This window comes from Hyaena hyaena, unplaced genomic scaffold (assembly GCF_003009895.1).
Source record: "Hyaena hyaena isolate Hyena2069 unplaced genomic scaffold, ASM300989v1 scaffold_87, whole genome shotgun sequence".
In the NCBI taxonomy this organism is placed as follows: domain Eukaryota; kingdom Metazoa; phylum Chordata; class Mammalia; order Carnivora; family Hyaenidae; genus Hyaena; species Hyaena hyaena.
Window position 1 is genome coordinate 647,237 of NW_024080718.1, and position 12,441 is coordinate 659,677.

At 37.7% G+C, this 12,441-nt stretch overlaps 1 protein-coding gene across 7 annotated transcripts in view; it reads left to right on the top strand.

Annotated features, from left to right (window-relative positions):
* Positions 1 to 11,017, top strand: part of XPOT (exportin for tRNA) — a 163,577-nt gene extending 152,560 nt beyond the window's left edge. For all 7 annotated transcript variants that reach the window (XM_039234300.1, XM_039234301.1, XM_039234303.1 and 4 more), the window contains 8 exons: positions 719 to 1,004; positions 1,852 to 2,041; positions 2,827 to 2,943; positions 3,129 to 3,244; positions 3,930 to 3,977; positions 4,567 to 4,638; positions 7,075 to 7,131; positions 10,414 to 11,017. In XM_039234300.1, the coding sequence (XP_039090231.1) occupies positions 719 to 1,004; positions 1,852 to 2,041; positions 2,827 to 2,943; positions 3,129 to 3,244; positions 3,930 to 3,977; positions 4,567 to 4,638; positions 7,075 to 7,131; positions 10,414 to 10,440 (913 nt within the window). In that variant the 3' untranslated portion in view covers positions 10,441 to 11,017. The remainder of the gene's footprint in view (positions 1 to 718; positions 1,005 to 1,851; positions 2,042 to 2,826; positions 2,944 to 3,128; positions 3,245 to 3,929; positions 3,978 to 4,566; positions 4,639 to 7,074; positions 7,132 to 10,413) is intronic.
* Positions 11,018 to 12,441: the final 1,424 nt, after the last annotated feature.

Genomic DNA, 12,441 nt, shown 5'->3' on the forward strand with positions numbered 1-12,441 from the left:
CCCATACATTTTATTGGCAGACAGTAACAGTATGAAAGTTGGAGTGATTGCTAATTGGGAGCTACACTGAGAAATTGCTCTATAGAATACTTGAGTGTAAAGGCTAATGTTAGGAATTATAACTTGATTCTAAAGATTGTTTTCTAAATATAAATCAGTAATCTGTAGATTGTCTAATACAGCCTAGTCATAGTAATTGTATTTTCCCCCCTTTTCTGCATACTTTATCAGGATTTCAGTAAAACGTTTAGGTAGATTCTCATCAGAAGGTTTATATTAATGACCTGTCATTCCTTTAATCTGAGCTTATTCTGTAAAGGTAACTAGAAGCGATTGTATATAAATAACTATATTAGCTGAAGATGGAAGCAAATGTGACCTAGAAACTAAATAATTGGCGAGGCACCTGGGTGGCTCAGTTGGTTGAGTGTCCAGCTCTTGGTTTCTTCTCAGGTCATGATCTCGCAGTTTGTGTGTTCAAGCCCCACACTGGGCTTGTGCTGACAGCATAGAACCTGCTTGGTATTCTCTCTCTTCCTCTCTCTCTGCCCCTCCCATTTGCTCACTTGTTCTCTCTCAAATAAACTTCAAAGAAAAAAGAAAACTAATTGGCTTCTTAGTTCTGTCAGTTGTGTAATTTATTTTGCATTATTTTTAATTACTCCATAAAACTTCTGAAGAATAAAGCTAAAACTAGTTCTTGATATTTCTTATGTAGTCGAACCAGCAAAGCTTTCAGCAACAAGCAGACTGTGAAACAATGTGGCTGTTCCGAAGTTTATCTGGACTGTTTACAGACCTTCTTGCCGGCTCTCAGTTGCCCCTTACAAAAGGATATTCTCAGAAGTGGAGTTCGGACTTTCCTTCATCGCATGATTATTTGCTTAGAGGAAGAAGTTCTTCCATTCATCCCATCTGCCTCGGAACACATGCTCAAAGATTGTGAAGCAAAAGACCTCCAGGAGTTCATTCCTCTTATCAACCAGATTACAGCCAAATTTAAGGTACCGCAGACCATCATAGTTCAGAGATTCTCCTGATTTACAAATTAGACACATTTTGGCATTTGTCGCTTGGCTTGTTTTTTTTTTGTTGTTGTTTTTTAATACAAGTCACTTTAGGACATGGACCAAAGGTATTGTTGTCACCCCCTGTCTAGCACACTGCCTGACACATACGACATGTTTAATAAATGTTTTAATAAAAAACAAACTTTTTCTGCTCTTTGCAGAAGAAAACTATTAGTCTACTCTTTTAGAAGAGCAAATAAAAACAATGTTGAGTACTAAGGGTCTAGAGGTGAATAAAAAGCATTGTAACTTGGGTACCCAAGTAGGATTAACACATGGTGCTTTCTGTGTTCAAAATCTGCTCTAAGCCTTTTTTTTGTACATTGATTCATTCAATCCTAATAGGCCCAGAGATGACTGTGTTTTATAGATGAAGAAATTGAGACAAAGAAGTTAAGGAATTTGACAAAAACCATGTAAAGCCTTGAAAGCTCAGTCATATAAATTCCACTGAAAATTTAGCAAAATAGAATTCATTTTTTGAGAATTTAAATTTGAATATATTCCATGGAGATATTTGATGATGAAATACGTCTGAGTCCCTATCATTTTAACCTGAATCTTGAGCTGTGGGAAATGAATTAACAATTTTTGAAGATTTCAGTAATGCATAGGTTTAATGTAGTTTTTTGTCTTAACATTGATACTTGCTAACGGAATTATGTAAATACATTAAATAGAAGTTCTGGATAAAGGCTTTATGTAAAACCTGTTTTTTATAAGTTTCATACTAATCATCTTACTCATAACTGAAGCAGTAATAGTTGTTTTCTATCTTCAGATACAGGTATCTCCATTTTTACAGCAAATGTTCATGCCTCTACTTCATGCAATTTTTGAAGTGTTGCTCCGACCAGCAGAAGAAAATGACCAGTCTGCTGCTTTAGAGAAGCAAATGTTACGAAGGAGTTACTTTGCTTTCCTGCAAACAGTCACAGGCAGTGGAATGAGCGAAGTCATAGCAAATCAAGGTGGGGGTGCTGAGATTGTCTGCCCAAGGCCTTGTCACAGCTGCATGGCAGTATAAGAGCTGGTTGAAGTAAATACCAAACTTCTAAGGTGGTTCCTGGTTGACAGTTCATTATTATTATCAAGGTGAAAATGAATTTCATGTAGAGGACCTTAAAATTAATTTGTATTCAGTTCCCTTTTTCTTAGGGCAGTATTCTTTTCTCTTTTTTAAGATTTATGGTTTTATTCTTTTTATTTCTTTAAGTTTATTTATTTGAGAGACAGCATGGGGGAAGAGGACAGAGAGAGGGAGGAGAGAATCCAATTCAGACTCCACACTGTCAGCACAGACCCTGACACGGGTCTCAAACCCCCAAAACGGTGAGATCATGACCTGAGCTGAAACCAAGAGTCAGATGCTTAACCAACTGAGCCACCCAGACACCCCCTAGGGCAGTGTTCTTTAATTGGTTCTTTTGTAGTATAAATAGCATCATGGCAACTTGACTGCCTTTACCTGACTATTGAGTCTCACTAGCCAGTTAGCCATTTTCAAATTAAAAATAAATGGGACTATATTGATCAACATGGAGAATTTTGCTGTATAAGAAATGCAGAGGTCAAGAAACAAGAGAATAATTACTTTTCAATGTTTTATGCTTAAAATTTAGTCAAGCTAATAAAAATTGAGGGATCTTACCAATTCTGTAAGTGCTTTTATCTTGTTCTACTATACGAAGTAAGAGCTTCAGGTTGCCTTTCTAGGTCTTTTTAAAATTAGACTCAAGTTTTTGTTTCTCTTCAGGTGCAGAGAATGTAGAACGGGTACTGGTTACTGTTATCCAAGGAGCAGTCGAATATCCAGATCCAATTGCACAGAAAACGTGTTTTATCATTCTCTCCAAGTTGGTAGAACTCTGGGGTAAGATGATTAAAGCAAACAAAAACAAAAACACTTCATTCCCCAACCTGTTTCCTAAGACTCTTCGAGATGAAGTGGAACCCTAGCTCTAACATGGACAAGAGCTGGGAGTTAACTTTCCGAATCTCATGATAATTAGTTGACTTTCTTTTAATGCAAGATGAACATTTGACCTTTCTTGACAGGAGGTAAAGATGGACCAGTGGGATTTGCTGATTTTGTTTATAAGCACATTGTCCCCGCCTGTTTCCTGGCACCTTTAAAACAGACCTTTGACCTGGCAGATGCACAAACAGTATTGGTAAGCACCTAGGAATCTTTGCTCACCTTGTGTACATCTCGTGTACCCTCTCAGTTTCCTTAATGCCAGGTTGACTGTATTAGTCTCACTGCCCCCATCCCACCCCTCCCCTTTTTTTTTTTATTTCAAAGTAGGAGTCACTTTTAAAAGGTTGATGATCTCTTCTGGACCTTTTGTGGATTCTTACTGAATCGTGATACTAAAGTTTAGTATATATAATCCAGCTCCTTCAACTTTAACAAACAAGACTCTTTCAAGGACAGTGAAAGGGTACATTATATAAACATTCTTTAAAGCTTGATAAAGTTAATTAGTTTTCTACTGCTTTCATTCTAACTTTGCGCTTAATGTTGTTTTTCCTAACCATTAAAAGTAACTTTCTCTTGCTCAAATGATAGTTTCCTTAGGTCTCATTTTCAAAATACTTAATTTCAAGCTGTGTCCGTTAACCATTTCCCCAAAACCTAGTAAAAGTTAGATTTCATCATTTGATTTACTGCATTAAAACAACAATTTTGTAATTTTTCCTTTTTCTATCCAGCCCACTTGTTCCATATGATGGTACCTTCCTTCCTTTGTGCCTTGTTTGGAAGTAGTTGTTAATGAGCAGTGGCCAGGGAAATAAAGAGACAAGTGGGATCACTAACCAAAAATTGTATTCAAATTCTCAACCTGTTTTCCATAGGCTCTGTCTGAGTGTGCGGTGACTTTGAAAACAATTCATCTCAAACGGGTGAGCTTTGTACTCCATGCCCTTTCGTTTTCATCTTACACATAGATTTGTTACAGTTTTGGGTTTTTTTTTTTTGTTTTTGTTTTTTTTTAAAGAAAAGCACAAGCAGGAGAGAGGACAGAGGGAGTGAGGAGAGAAAGGGGGGGAATGAGAGAGAGAGAGAGAGAAAGAGACAGAGAGAATCTTAAGCAGGTTCTACACTCATTGTGGAGCCCAACACCGGGCTCGATCCCACAACCCTGGCATCATGACCTGAGCTAAAATCAAGAGTTGAACACTTGAGCCACCCAGGCACCCCACTAAGCGCTGTTCAAAAGCTTTATATTTCTTAACTCATCCATTCCTCACAGTAACTTCCATTTTTCAGATGGGGAAACTGAGGCTCAGAGAACTTAAGTCACCTGCTCAAGTTACCAGAAATTTGCCAGAGTCAGATCTCAAACCAAAGTAATCTGGCTCCAGACTATATATTCTAAATCACAATGCCATATTATGCTTGAAGTATACGTGTGTTGTTCTAATTTATTTTTATGCACTATTTTAATATCAAGGAAGAAAGTAATTGAGTTCTAATTATCTTAATTTTCAGGGCCCAGAATGTGTTCAGTATCTTCAACAAGAATACCTGCCTTCCTTGCAAGTAGCTCCAGAGATAATTCAGGTAAGAGCTGTCCCAGCAGATTCCTTTCCATTTAATTACATCTGACTGTGTAGTTCAAAATTTTGATCCAAAAATGTCAAACTGCATTCAGCTTGATGTGTTACTGTATACAGGATAGCAAGAGTTTAAACTTCAGGGGTATCTGAAATCGAATGGGAAAAAATTGTATTTTTATTTTCTTTTTATTATTTTTTTAAATTTTGTTTAATATTTTTTATTTATTTCTAGGAGGGGGAGAGAGAGAGAGACAGCATGAGCAGGGGAGGGTCAGAGAGAGAGGGAGTCACAGACTCTGAAACAGGCTCCAGGCTCTGAGCTGGCAGTCAGCACAGACCCCGACGCGGGGCTCGAACACACGAACCGCGAGATCATGACCTAAGCGAAAGTCGGACGCTTAACCGACTAAGCCACCCAGGCGCCCCTGTATTTTTATTTTCACTAACCTTTAGCCAAAAGTTTAATTTCCTGCCATGGCGTAGGTGACAGATCATAATAGCATTCTCATTGCCCAAGACTTTGTCCCCAGTAGAAATCACAGATGTATTCCTGTCACTTTCATTGTTCCAGGGAATCTCGAAATACTTTGTATACTCCAAGATTGTGAAATTTTAAGTTCTTAAGATCTACCACTAGACTTTGTTGTCTCAGTCAGCAATTCTTACTGTTCCACCACATGTCAAAAATATTTTTGATAACCAGAAGTCATTATAATTAGTTTCCTTTCTAATCCCATGTGTTACAAATATATTTTAAAAAACATTCTAGGGGCACCTGGATGGCTCAGTTGGTTAAGCGTCGGATTCTTGATTTCAGCTCAGGTCATGATCTCATGGTTCCTGGGTTCAAGCCCCACATTGGCTCCATGCTGACAGTGCAGAGCCTGCTTGAGATTTGCTCTCTCTGCCCCTCACCCCCACTCAAAATGAATTTAAAAAAAACACACACAGTGCTTAAAAAAAAATTCTAAAAGGAGTCAAGTGGGCTCCCCCAGACTACCAAAGGGCACCCCAGCACACAAACCTGTTCTGAAGATTTGTGTTAAGCAGTTCCTTTTACATATGCCAAGCTTATAAATGCTGAATTTTTAAAATCTGAAACTATGTTTTGAAGGAAGTATCTGGAATGCAATCTTACATTTTTATATATTAAAAAGTAATTTTCATAATGGTATTCAGTTATTTTCTTGGCATGTAGTTATCCTGACTTCTCTAGCACATAGATCTAATTGAGGTATCAAAGTTTTTTTTACAACTAGTGTTAGAATCTCTTGAAGGGATTCTAAGAATTGTTTCTTCACAGTGTTTTTAAAAAGTTTTTATCATACTATTTTATGAGAGGCACTGAAAAACTTGAATGAAAAATAGGATATATCTCACATAAGAGTAATCATAAAACTAATTTTTAATGAATTTATAATCTTCTATTTTGTAACATAAACTTTAGAGGTATTAATGAATTTTCTTAGCTATAATTTGTTATGTAAATATAAAGTAATGTTTTAATGAAAGCAATGACCTTAATGTACATCAAAAATGAAATATACCAAATTAAGTAAAGCAAAATTATCTTTCTGTCTAATAATTTGATTGTAGAAGATAAGCATCCCCCGTTTTCTCTTTTCCATATGTCTTGTGACAACCTTTTGCAGAATTCTGTTAGAGAGCCTTAACTCTTTTTCTTTTGGTTTAGCTCTGCTCAATTACTGCTCTAACTAGGTGAGAACAGCCACAGCAATGCAGTTTTTGTCCCACTCTCCCTTCTCAGGCATGAGTCAACCTTGTCCAGGAGAACCATGTTCTCAAAAGGGAAAGCAGTCTAACTGAAAAGTATTACATTTGAAAATGCCATAGAACCTTTTTTGGTGAGGAACTGTTATACGACTATTGTAGCTTGGAAGCAACTTAAATGCCCTTTGACAGATGAATAGATGAATAAAATGTACATACATACAACTGAATATTATTCAGCCTCAAAGAAAGGAAATCCTGTCACATGCTCCAGTCTTGAGTGAACCTTGAGGACATTCCGGTAAATGAAATAAGCCAGTCACGAAAAGATAAATACTGCATAATTTCACTTAATATGAAGTAACTAAAGTAGGCCAACTCTCAGAAACAGGAAGTAGAATGGTGGTGGCCAGGGGCTTGGTAGGGAAGGAAAGGGAGAGTTGATATCCAATGGGTATAGTTTCAATTTTGCAAGATGAAAAGTTCCAGAGATCTGTTGCTCAACAGTATGCAAATAGTTAATGCTAATGTATTATGGTGGTAAGATGGTCAGTTAAATGTTTTTTTTAATCACAGTTTAAAAAAGAAAACTGTGGATTTGATTTACAGTGAATTTAATACAGTTAACATTCATTCTCTCTCTCTCTCTCTCTCTCTCTCTCTCTCTCTCTCTCTCTCTCTCTCTATCCCCTCCCGGCTGGGCCACCAGGAGTTTTGTCAAGCGCTTCAGCAGCCTGATGCTAAAGTTTTCAAAAATTACTTAAAGGTAGGTATTTGGAAAACTTACATATATTCATATAATTAGGTAATATTTTAGACCTGAGAGAGGGTACATATTACAGGATACTGTGTCATACTGTAATCTTACCAGTTATTACTTACTTGGGAATCTCTTTGCTCTAAAACCAGCTTCTAAGAATTTGCAGTTTTAGATGTTAATACTTCAGAGTTTTCTATAAAGTCAATTTTCAACTAAGCTCTTAGGAAAGATCATAAGAGAGGTAAGCACACTGTGTATATGCTTGAACACACTGAAAATGCTAGTTTCCTTTTACAGTGTGTGTTGAAATTAGGTAGGAGCTACAGGTTTGAGACAAGTAATGTTTAAGAACATGTGCTCTGGGGCGCCTGGGCGGCTCAGATGGTTAAGTGTCTAACTCCTGATTTCGGTCAGGTCATGATCTCACATTTCACGAGTTCAAGCCCCATATTGGGCTCTGCGCTGACCGTGTGGAGCCTGCTTGGGATGCTCTGTCTCCCTCTGTCTCTGTCCTTCCTGTGCACGCGCGTGGTCTCTCTCTGTCTCTCTCTCTCTGTCTCTCTCAAAATAAATACACTAAAAAAAAAAAAAAATGTGACCCTACTGAATTGAAAGAAAGGAGCTAAAAATATAAAAACAGAAGTGGGAGTTACTTGGTTGTATCTTATTTTGAAACTTCTGAATTGTAGATCGAACAGAACAAAATCTCTGACTTGTCAGAGGCTCTTTTTACGTTTATAAAATTCGTGAGTTTTTAAAAATCTCTCCAAGTTGGCAAGAAGTACCAAATGTTTATTTAGTATTCATATGGACAGCTTAAATCCGTAAGGCAGACTATCTCATTGTCACCCAGATAGTCATTCAGTGCCACATCGTGACTTTACATCATGACTTTACTGCTGCAGATATCCATATATATGACTTCTCTTGCCTATAAAGAGCTTATGCTCTGGAAATAAAATTCCAGGGTAACAGATGAAAAAGTGTTCTTTATTTTTATTACCTTCATTCAACAAATTGGCAGGCAAAACAGTGTGCCAAATATGTTGGTAGCAAGTGACTGAACAAATGGCTGGCTACCAGGTTCTTCTGTCCGATACATTCAATAACATTCCTAAGTCAAGGCCTTTGTTGAGGAAGAAAGTATGTCACCCTTGGACGTTGGTTATAACATCTCCTGTTGGCGGTTTTTTCCCCTCTAGTAGTCTGTCAGCTTAAACTGACGAGAGTCTGTGAGAAGAATATTGGGAGTTACTGTTTGTCATTGGGAACCCTCCCCACTCCCATGTCCCCGTAAAAGCGAAGTACCTGTGGAGGTAATCTCTGCTAAGTAACTGATCAAACTGGAGAAAAGGATTAAAAAAAAAACCTAACTCTTTATTATAGGTATCTTGTAAGCAGATGCACGTGCAGCGTGCCAGGTCTCTGCTCCAAACATACTAATTCATCCAGCTGCATTTATAAAAAGTCCCCTCCCAAGCCCAACATCTCTTCAGTGCTGGCAGTATCTCTGGGATAGCAATGTTCTTCTCATTGGGAAAAGTCTGGATTCCTTCTTTTGTGCCTACTATCTTTAGATGTGATTGATTCTTGGATCTTGCAGATCCTCTTTTCCTCACTCTCACTTTGTCTCCCCTGCTGCCTCTCTAGTACGTGTTTGTGTTACCTCCCGTTAATCTCCCTTCCCTCGTAGCCCCGCCTCTTTGAACACCCTGAATAGGGATGCGTGGATGGTTTAGTCGGTTGAGCATATGACTTTGGCTCGGGTCATGGTCTTGCAGTTTGTGAGTTCAAGCCCCGTGTCAGGCTCTGTGCTAACAAACAGCTCAGAGCCTGGAGCCTGCTTCAGATTCTGTATCTCCCTCCCCTGTTTATGCTCTGTCTCTCTCTGTCTCTCAAAAATAAATGTTAAAAAAAATTTTTTTTCAAATTTTTTTTAACATTTATTTTTGAGAGTGCATGAGCAGAGGGCAGAGAAAGAGGGAGACACAGAATCCGAAACAGGCTCCAGGCTCTGAGCTGTCAGCACAGAGCCCAACATGGGGCTCGAACCCACGAACTGCAAGATCATGACCTGAGCCAAAGTCAGCCACTTAACCAACTGAGCCAGCCAGGTGCCCCCCCCCCAATTTTTTTTAAATGAAAACCCTGAATAGACCTCTGAAATTTATTCCCCTCATTCTTCATAAACCTATAGAGTTGACTAAAAAACAAGTTCATGTTTCTTAGTTTGACATTCAGGGTTTTTGTTTTTGTTTTCATATTCTGATCTCAGACTACCTCTCTGGTTTCTCTTGCAGGAATGGTCTTTGCTATTTTTGCTGTTTTTCAGAAATTGTGCCTTATTAGCAACCCTCCTCTTTATGAATTCTACCTATTTTTGGGGGGGGGGAGAGGGCTTACCTCAAGCATGGCCTCTTTGTAAGGCTCTATTTTGCTCACATAGCAATCATTCTCTTCACTTAGTCAATAGATTTGACTGCTAGAATAGATTTGATGCCTGATCTGCTAGATGCTAAGGATGCGATGATGACTATAGTCCTTACCCTTAGTGAGTTTAGTGCCTATTTAGTCTTTTTAATGATCACTTAACATGTACTTAACTATGAAATATGGAAGTTAGTATGGTAAATTGCAAGTATTTTTTAATCAAATAAACAAATTCCTTAAGTGATAACAGTTGTTATCTTTAGCTTTGATTTGTTTATTTCTTCCTCAGAATTTAGTTGTCCAGGGGCGCCTGGGTGGCTCAGTCGGTTGACGTCCGACTTCGGCTCAGGTCGTGATCTCGTGTTTCGTGGGTTCGAGCCCCACATCCGGCTCTGTGCTGACCGCTAGCTCAGAGCCTGGAGCCTGTTTCGGATTCTGTGTCTCCCTCTCTCTCTGACCCTCCCCAACTCATATTCTGTCTCTCTCTGTCTCAAAAATAAATAAACTATAAAAAAATTTTTTTAAATTAGTTTCACAGTATTAGCTTTGACGGTGTGCCAATCAGCAAAAGGTATCCAGAGCATGTTTTCCTCTGAGCACTTGATTTCTCATAGCATTAGAGTTAATACCATAGCCTTCACTAGTTTCCTAGCTAATGTCAACATAAGTTACCTTGTGACTTGATCAAATTGTCCAGAAAAAAGTTCTCGAACCATGTGTGGATTTATGAAGTATGTGAAATGTTCTGAATTTTTATTATATTTTATAAAAGAGTGACTAGCACTTACTGACTTGGAGCCATTCTTCAGGTGGTATCTTCTGAAACCAGTACTAATTGTACTAATACTTTATTTCCAGGTATTCTTCCAGAGAGCAAAGCCCTAAGGACTGGATCTCCCTGTGCCTACTTTATGATCAAGAATTCCAGTTAATAATTTATAAAGAAGCAGTTTTTGTGTGCCATTCACACTGGTCTTTTTAACATTGCTTTAAGCTTATTGCAGTATATGTATTGGGATTTTTCTGTAAAATGGGTGTAATTTTCTCTGAATACAGGTATGTGACAACAAGAGAAGTTGCTTGCATGCCAGTTCAAATTGTTCTATATAAAAATGCTGTTAAAAGATACAGCACGGTTATCTTAGTACTCCCCCCCCTTTTTTTTTTTACTTGAAATATTAAATTCTTTATAAAGACCACATAGCAGGAAAACAGTGTACTTTTTTTCAATTGCTAAATATAAAATGTTTGAAAATTTTAATTTTATGTGTGCAGACTCAAAATGGGAGAATACAGCAAATTAAAACTAATTTTTTGTAGATAGCCATTACATTTCTTTAAACTGTTTCGATGCCAGTGTGTGTTCTACAAAAGAGAATGGTTTCATAAATTAACTGATTTAAGAGTAGGTGTCGGTGTTACACGCTTTTTATAAAAAATAAATTTTACGTAGTGAAATCTACCACGTCTTGTTGTTATTATAAATAGCCTTATTTTCTTATCTCTCCCAGATTTCCCATTTAAAGAATTACACATTTAGGCTTATGGATGATTTATTTATGCTCTCAGAAGGTTATATGCAACTTAGTTTTGTTGGACTCCTTTTTTGTTTTTGTTTTTGTTTCTTTTACTTATTTGAGAGAGAGAAAAAGAGTACAGGAGGGGCAGAGAGAGAAGGAGGGAGAGAATCCCAAGCAGGCTCTGCATGGTCAGAGTCCAGTGTGGGGCTTGAACTTATGAACCCTGAGCTGAAATCAAGAGTTGGTCACTTAACTGACTGAGCCACCTAGGTGCCCGTTAGACTTTTTTTTTTTTTTAAGGTGCTAGGAAAAGCCTGTTTCATTCTATTGTTAGAATTTAAAATCCCAATTTTTCCCTCCTGTTGGATTTCCGTAGGTCACTATACCTATGTATTAATGATGCTTACAAGTAAGCTGCCCGTCTAGTTACTACAAGTATTTACCCCTGTTTTTATTTGTGACTATGAAAGAAAGCAAGAGTAAAAGTATCAGTAGTAGTATTGGAGAGCAAAAAAAGGAGCGACAAACTGAGCAGCAGAATTAAATTACTGCAGGCATAAAAGTTTAAATTCCAAAAACGTAAGGAAAATTTTAGGGGAGGGTTAGTTTGGTTTTTCTTTTCAACCTTTGGCTCATGTGTTCCCCCTATGATGGGCTTCAGTGGTCTATAAACTCCCTTAAACTATTCTAAATGATACACATATATCTTTTTCTGGGGTTAATTCCGTAAGTGATTTCAAACATTTTCCTTACATCATAGGACAAAGGTACTAAACTTTGTTTCCAAACTTAACAGCTGGAAGAACAGATCAGCGAAATGTATATTTCAATAAAAATGTCTTCATAAATAAGTGAAGGGAGCCTGACTGGGTCAGTCAGGTAGAGCATACGACTCTTGATCTCATGGTCATGCATATGACTCTTGATATCATGGTCATGAGTTCGAGCCCCACTTTGGGCATAGAGATTACTTTAAAAAAAAATACATAAAAGTTAATAAAAAATTAAAAAGCTTGGGTGTTTCATTGATAAGTTTCCCTAAACAGTGGGAAAGACAACTGGCATCTGTTACAATAGCACTAAGTTTCAAAAGTATATTAACAAGTCACATAGTGGTTAAGAGCTAAGACAGGTTCCAGACCCAGATTAAGTAGGTTCAAATAACAGTTCCGCCAGTCTCTGGTTTTTAGAAGTTTAAGCACATTAAATAATTTCTCCCTGCCCCGGTTTTTGCATCTGTAAAAGCATGAAATGAGCTTATTACGGTACCTGCACGTGAAGGCTTCATATCAGCCGTGGCCACTGTACTATTAGTTCCATACATGTGAGGGTGACACCTGCTTTTCCTGTCTCTTTAAAGTCCTTC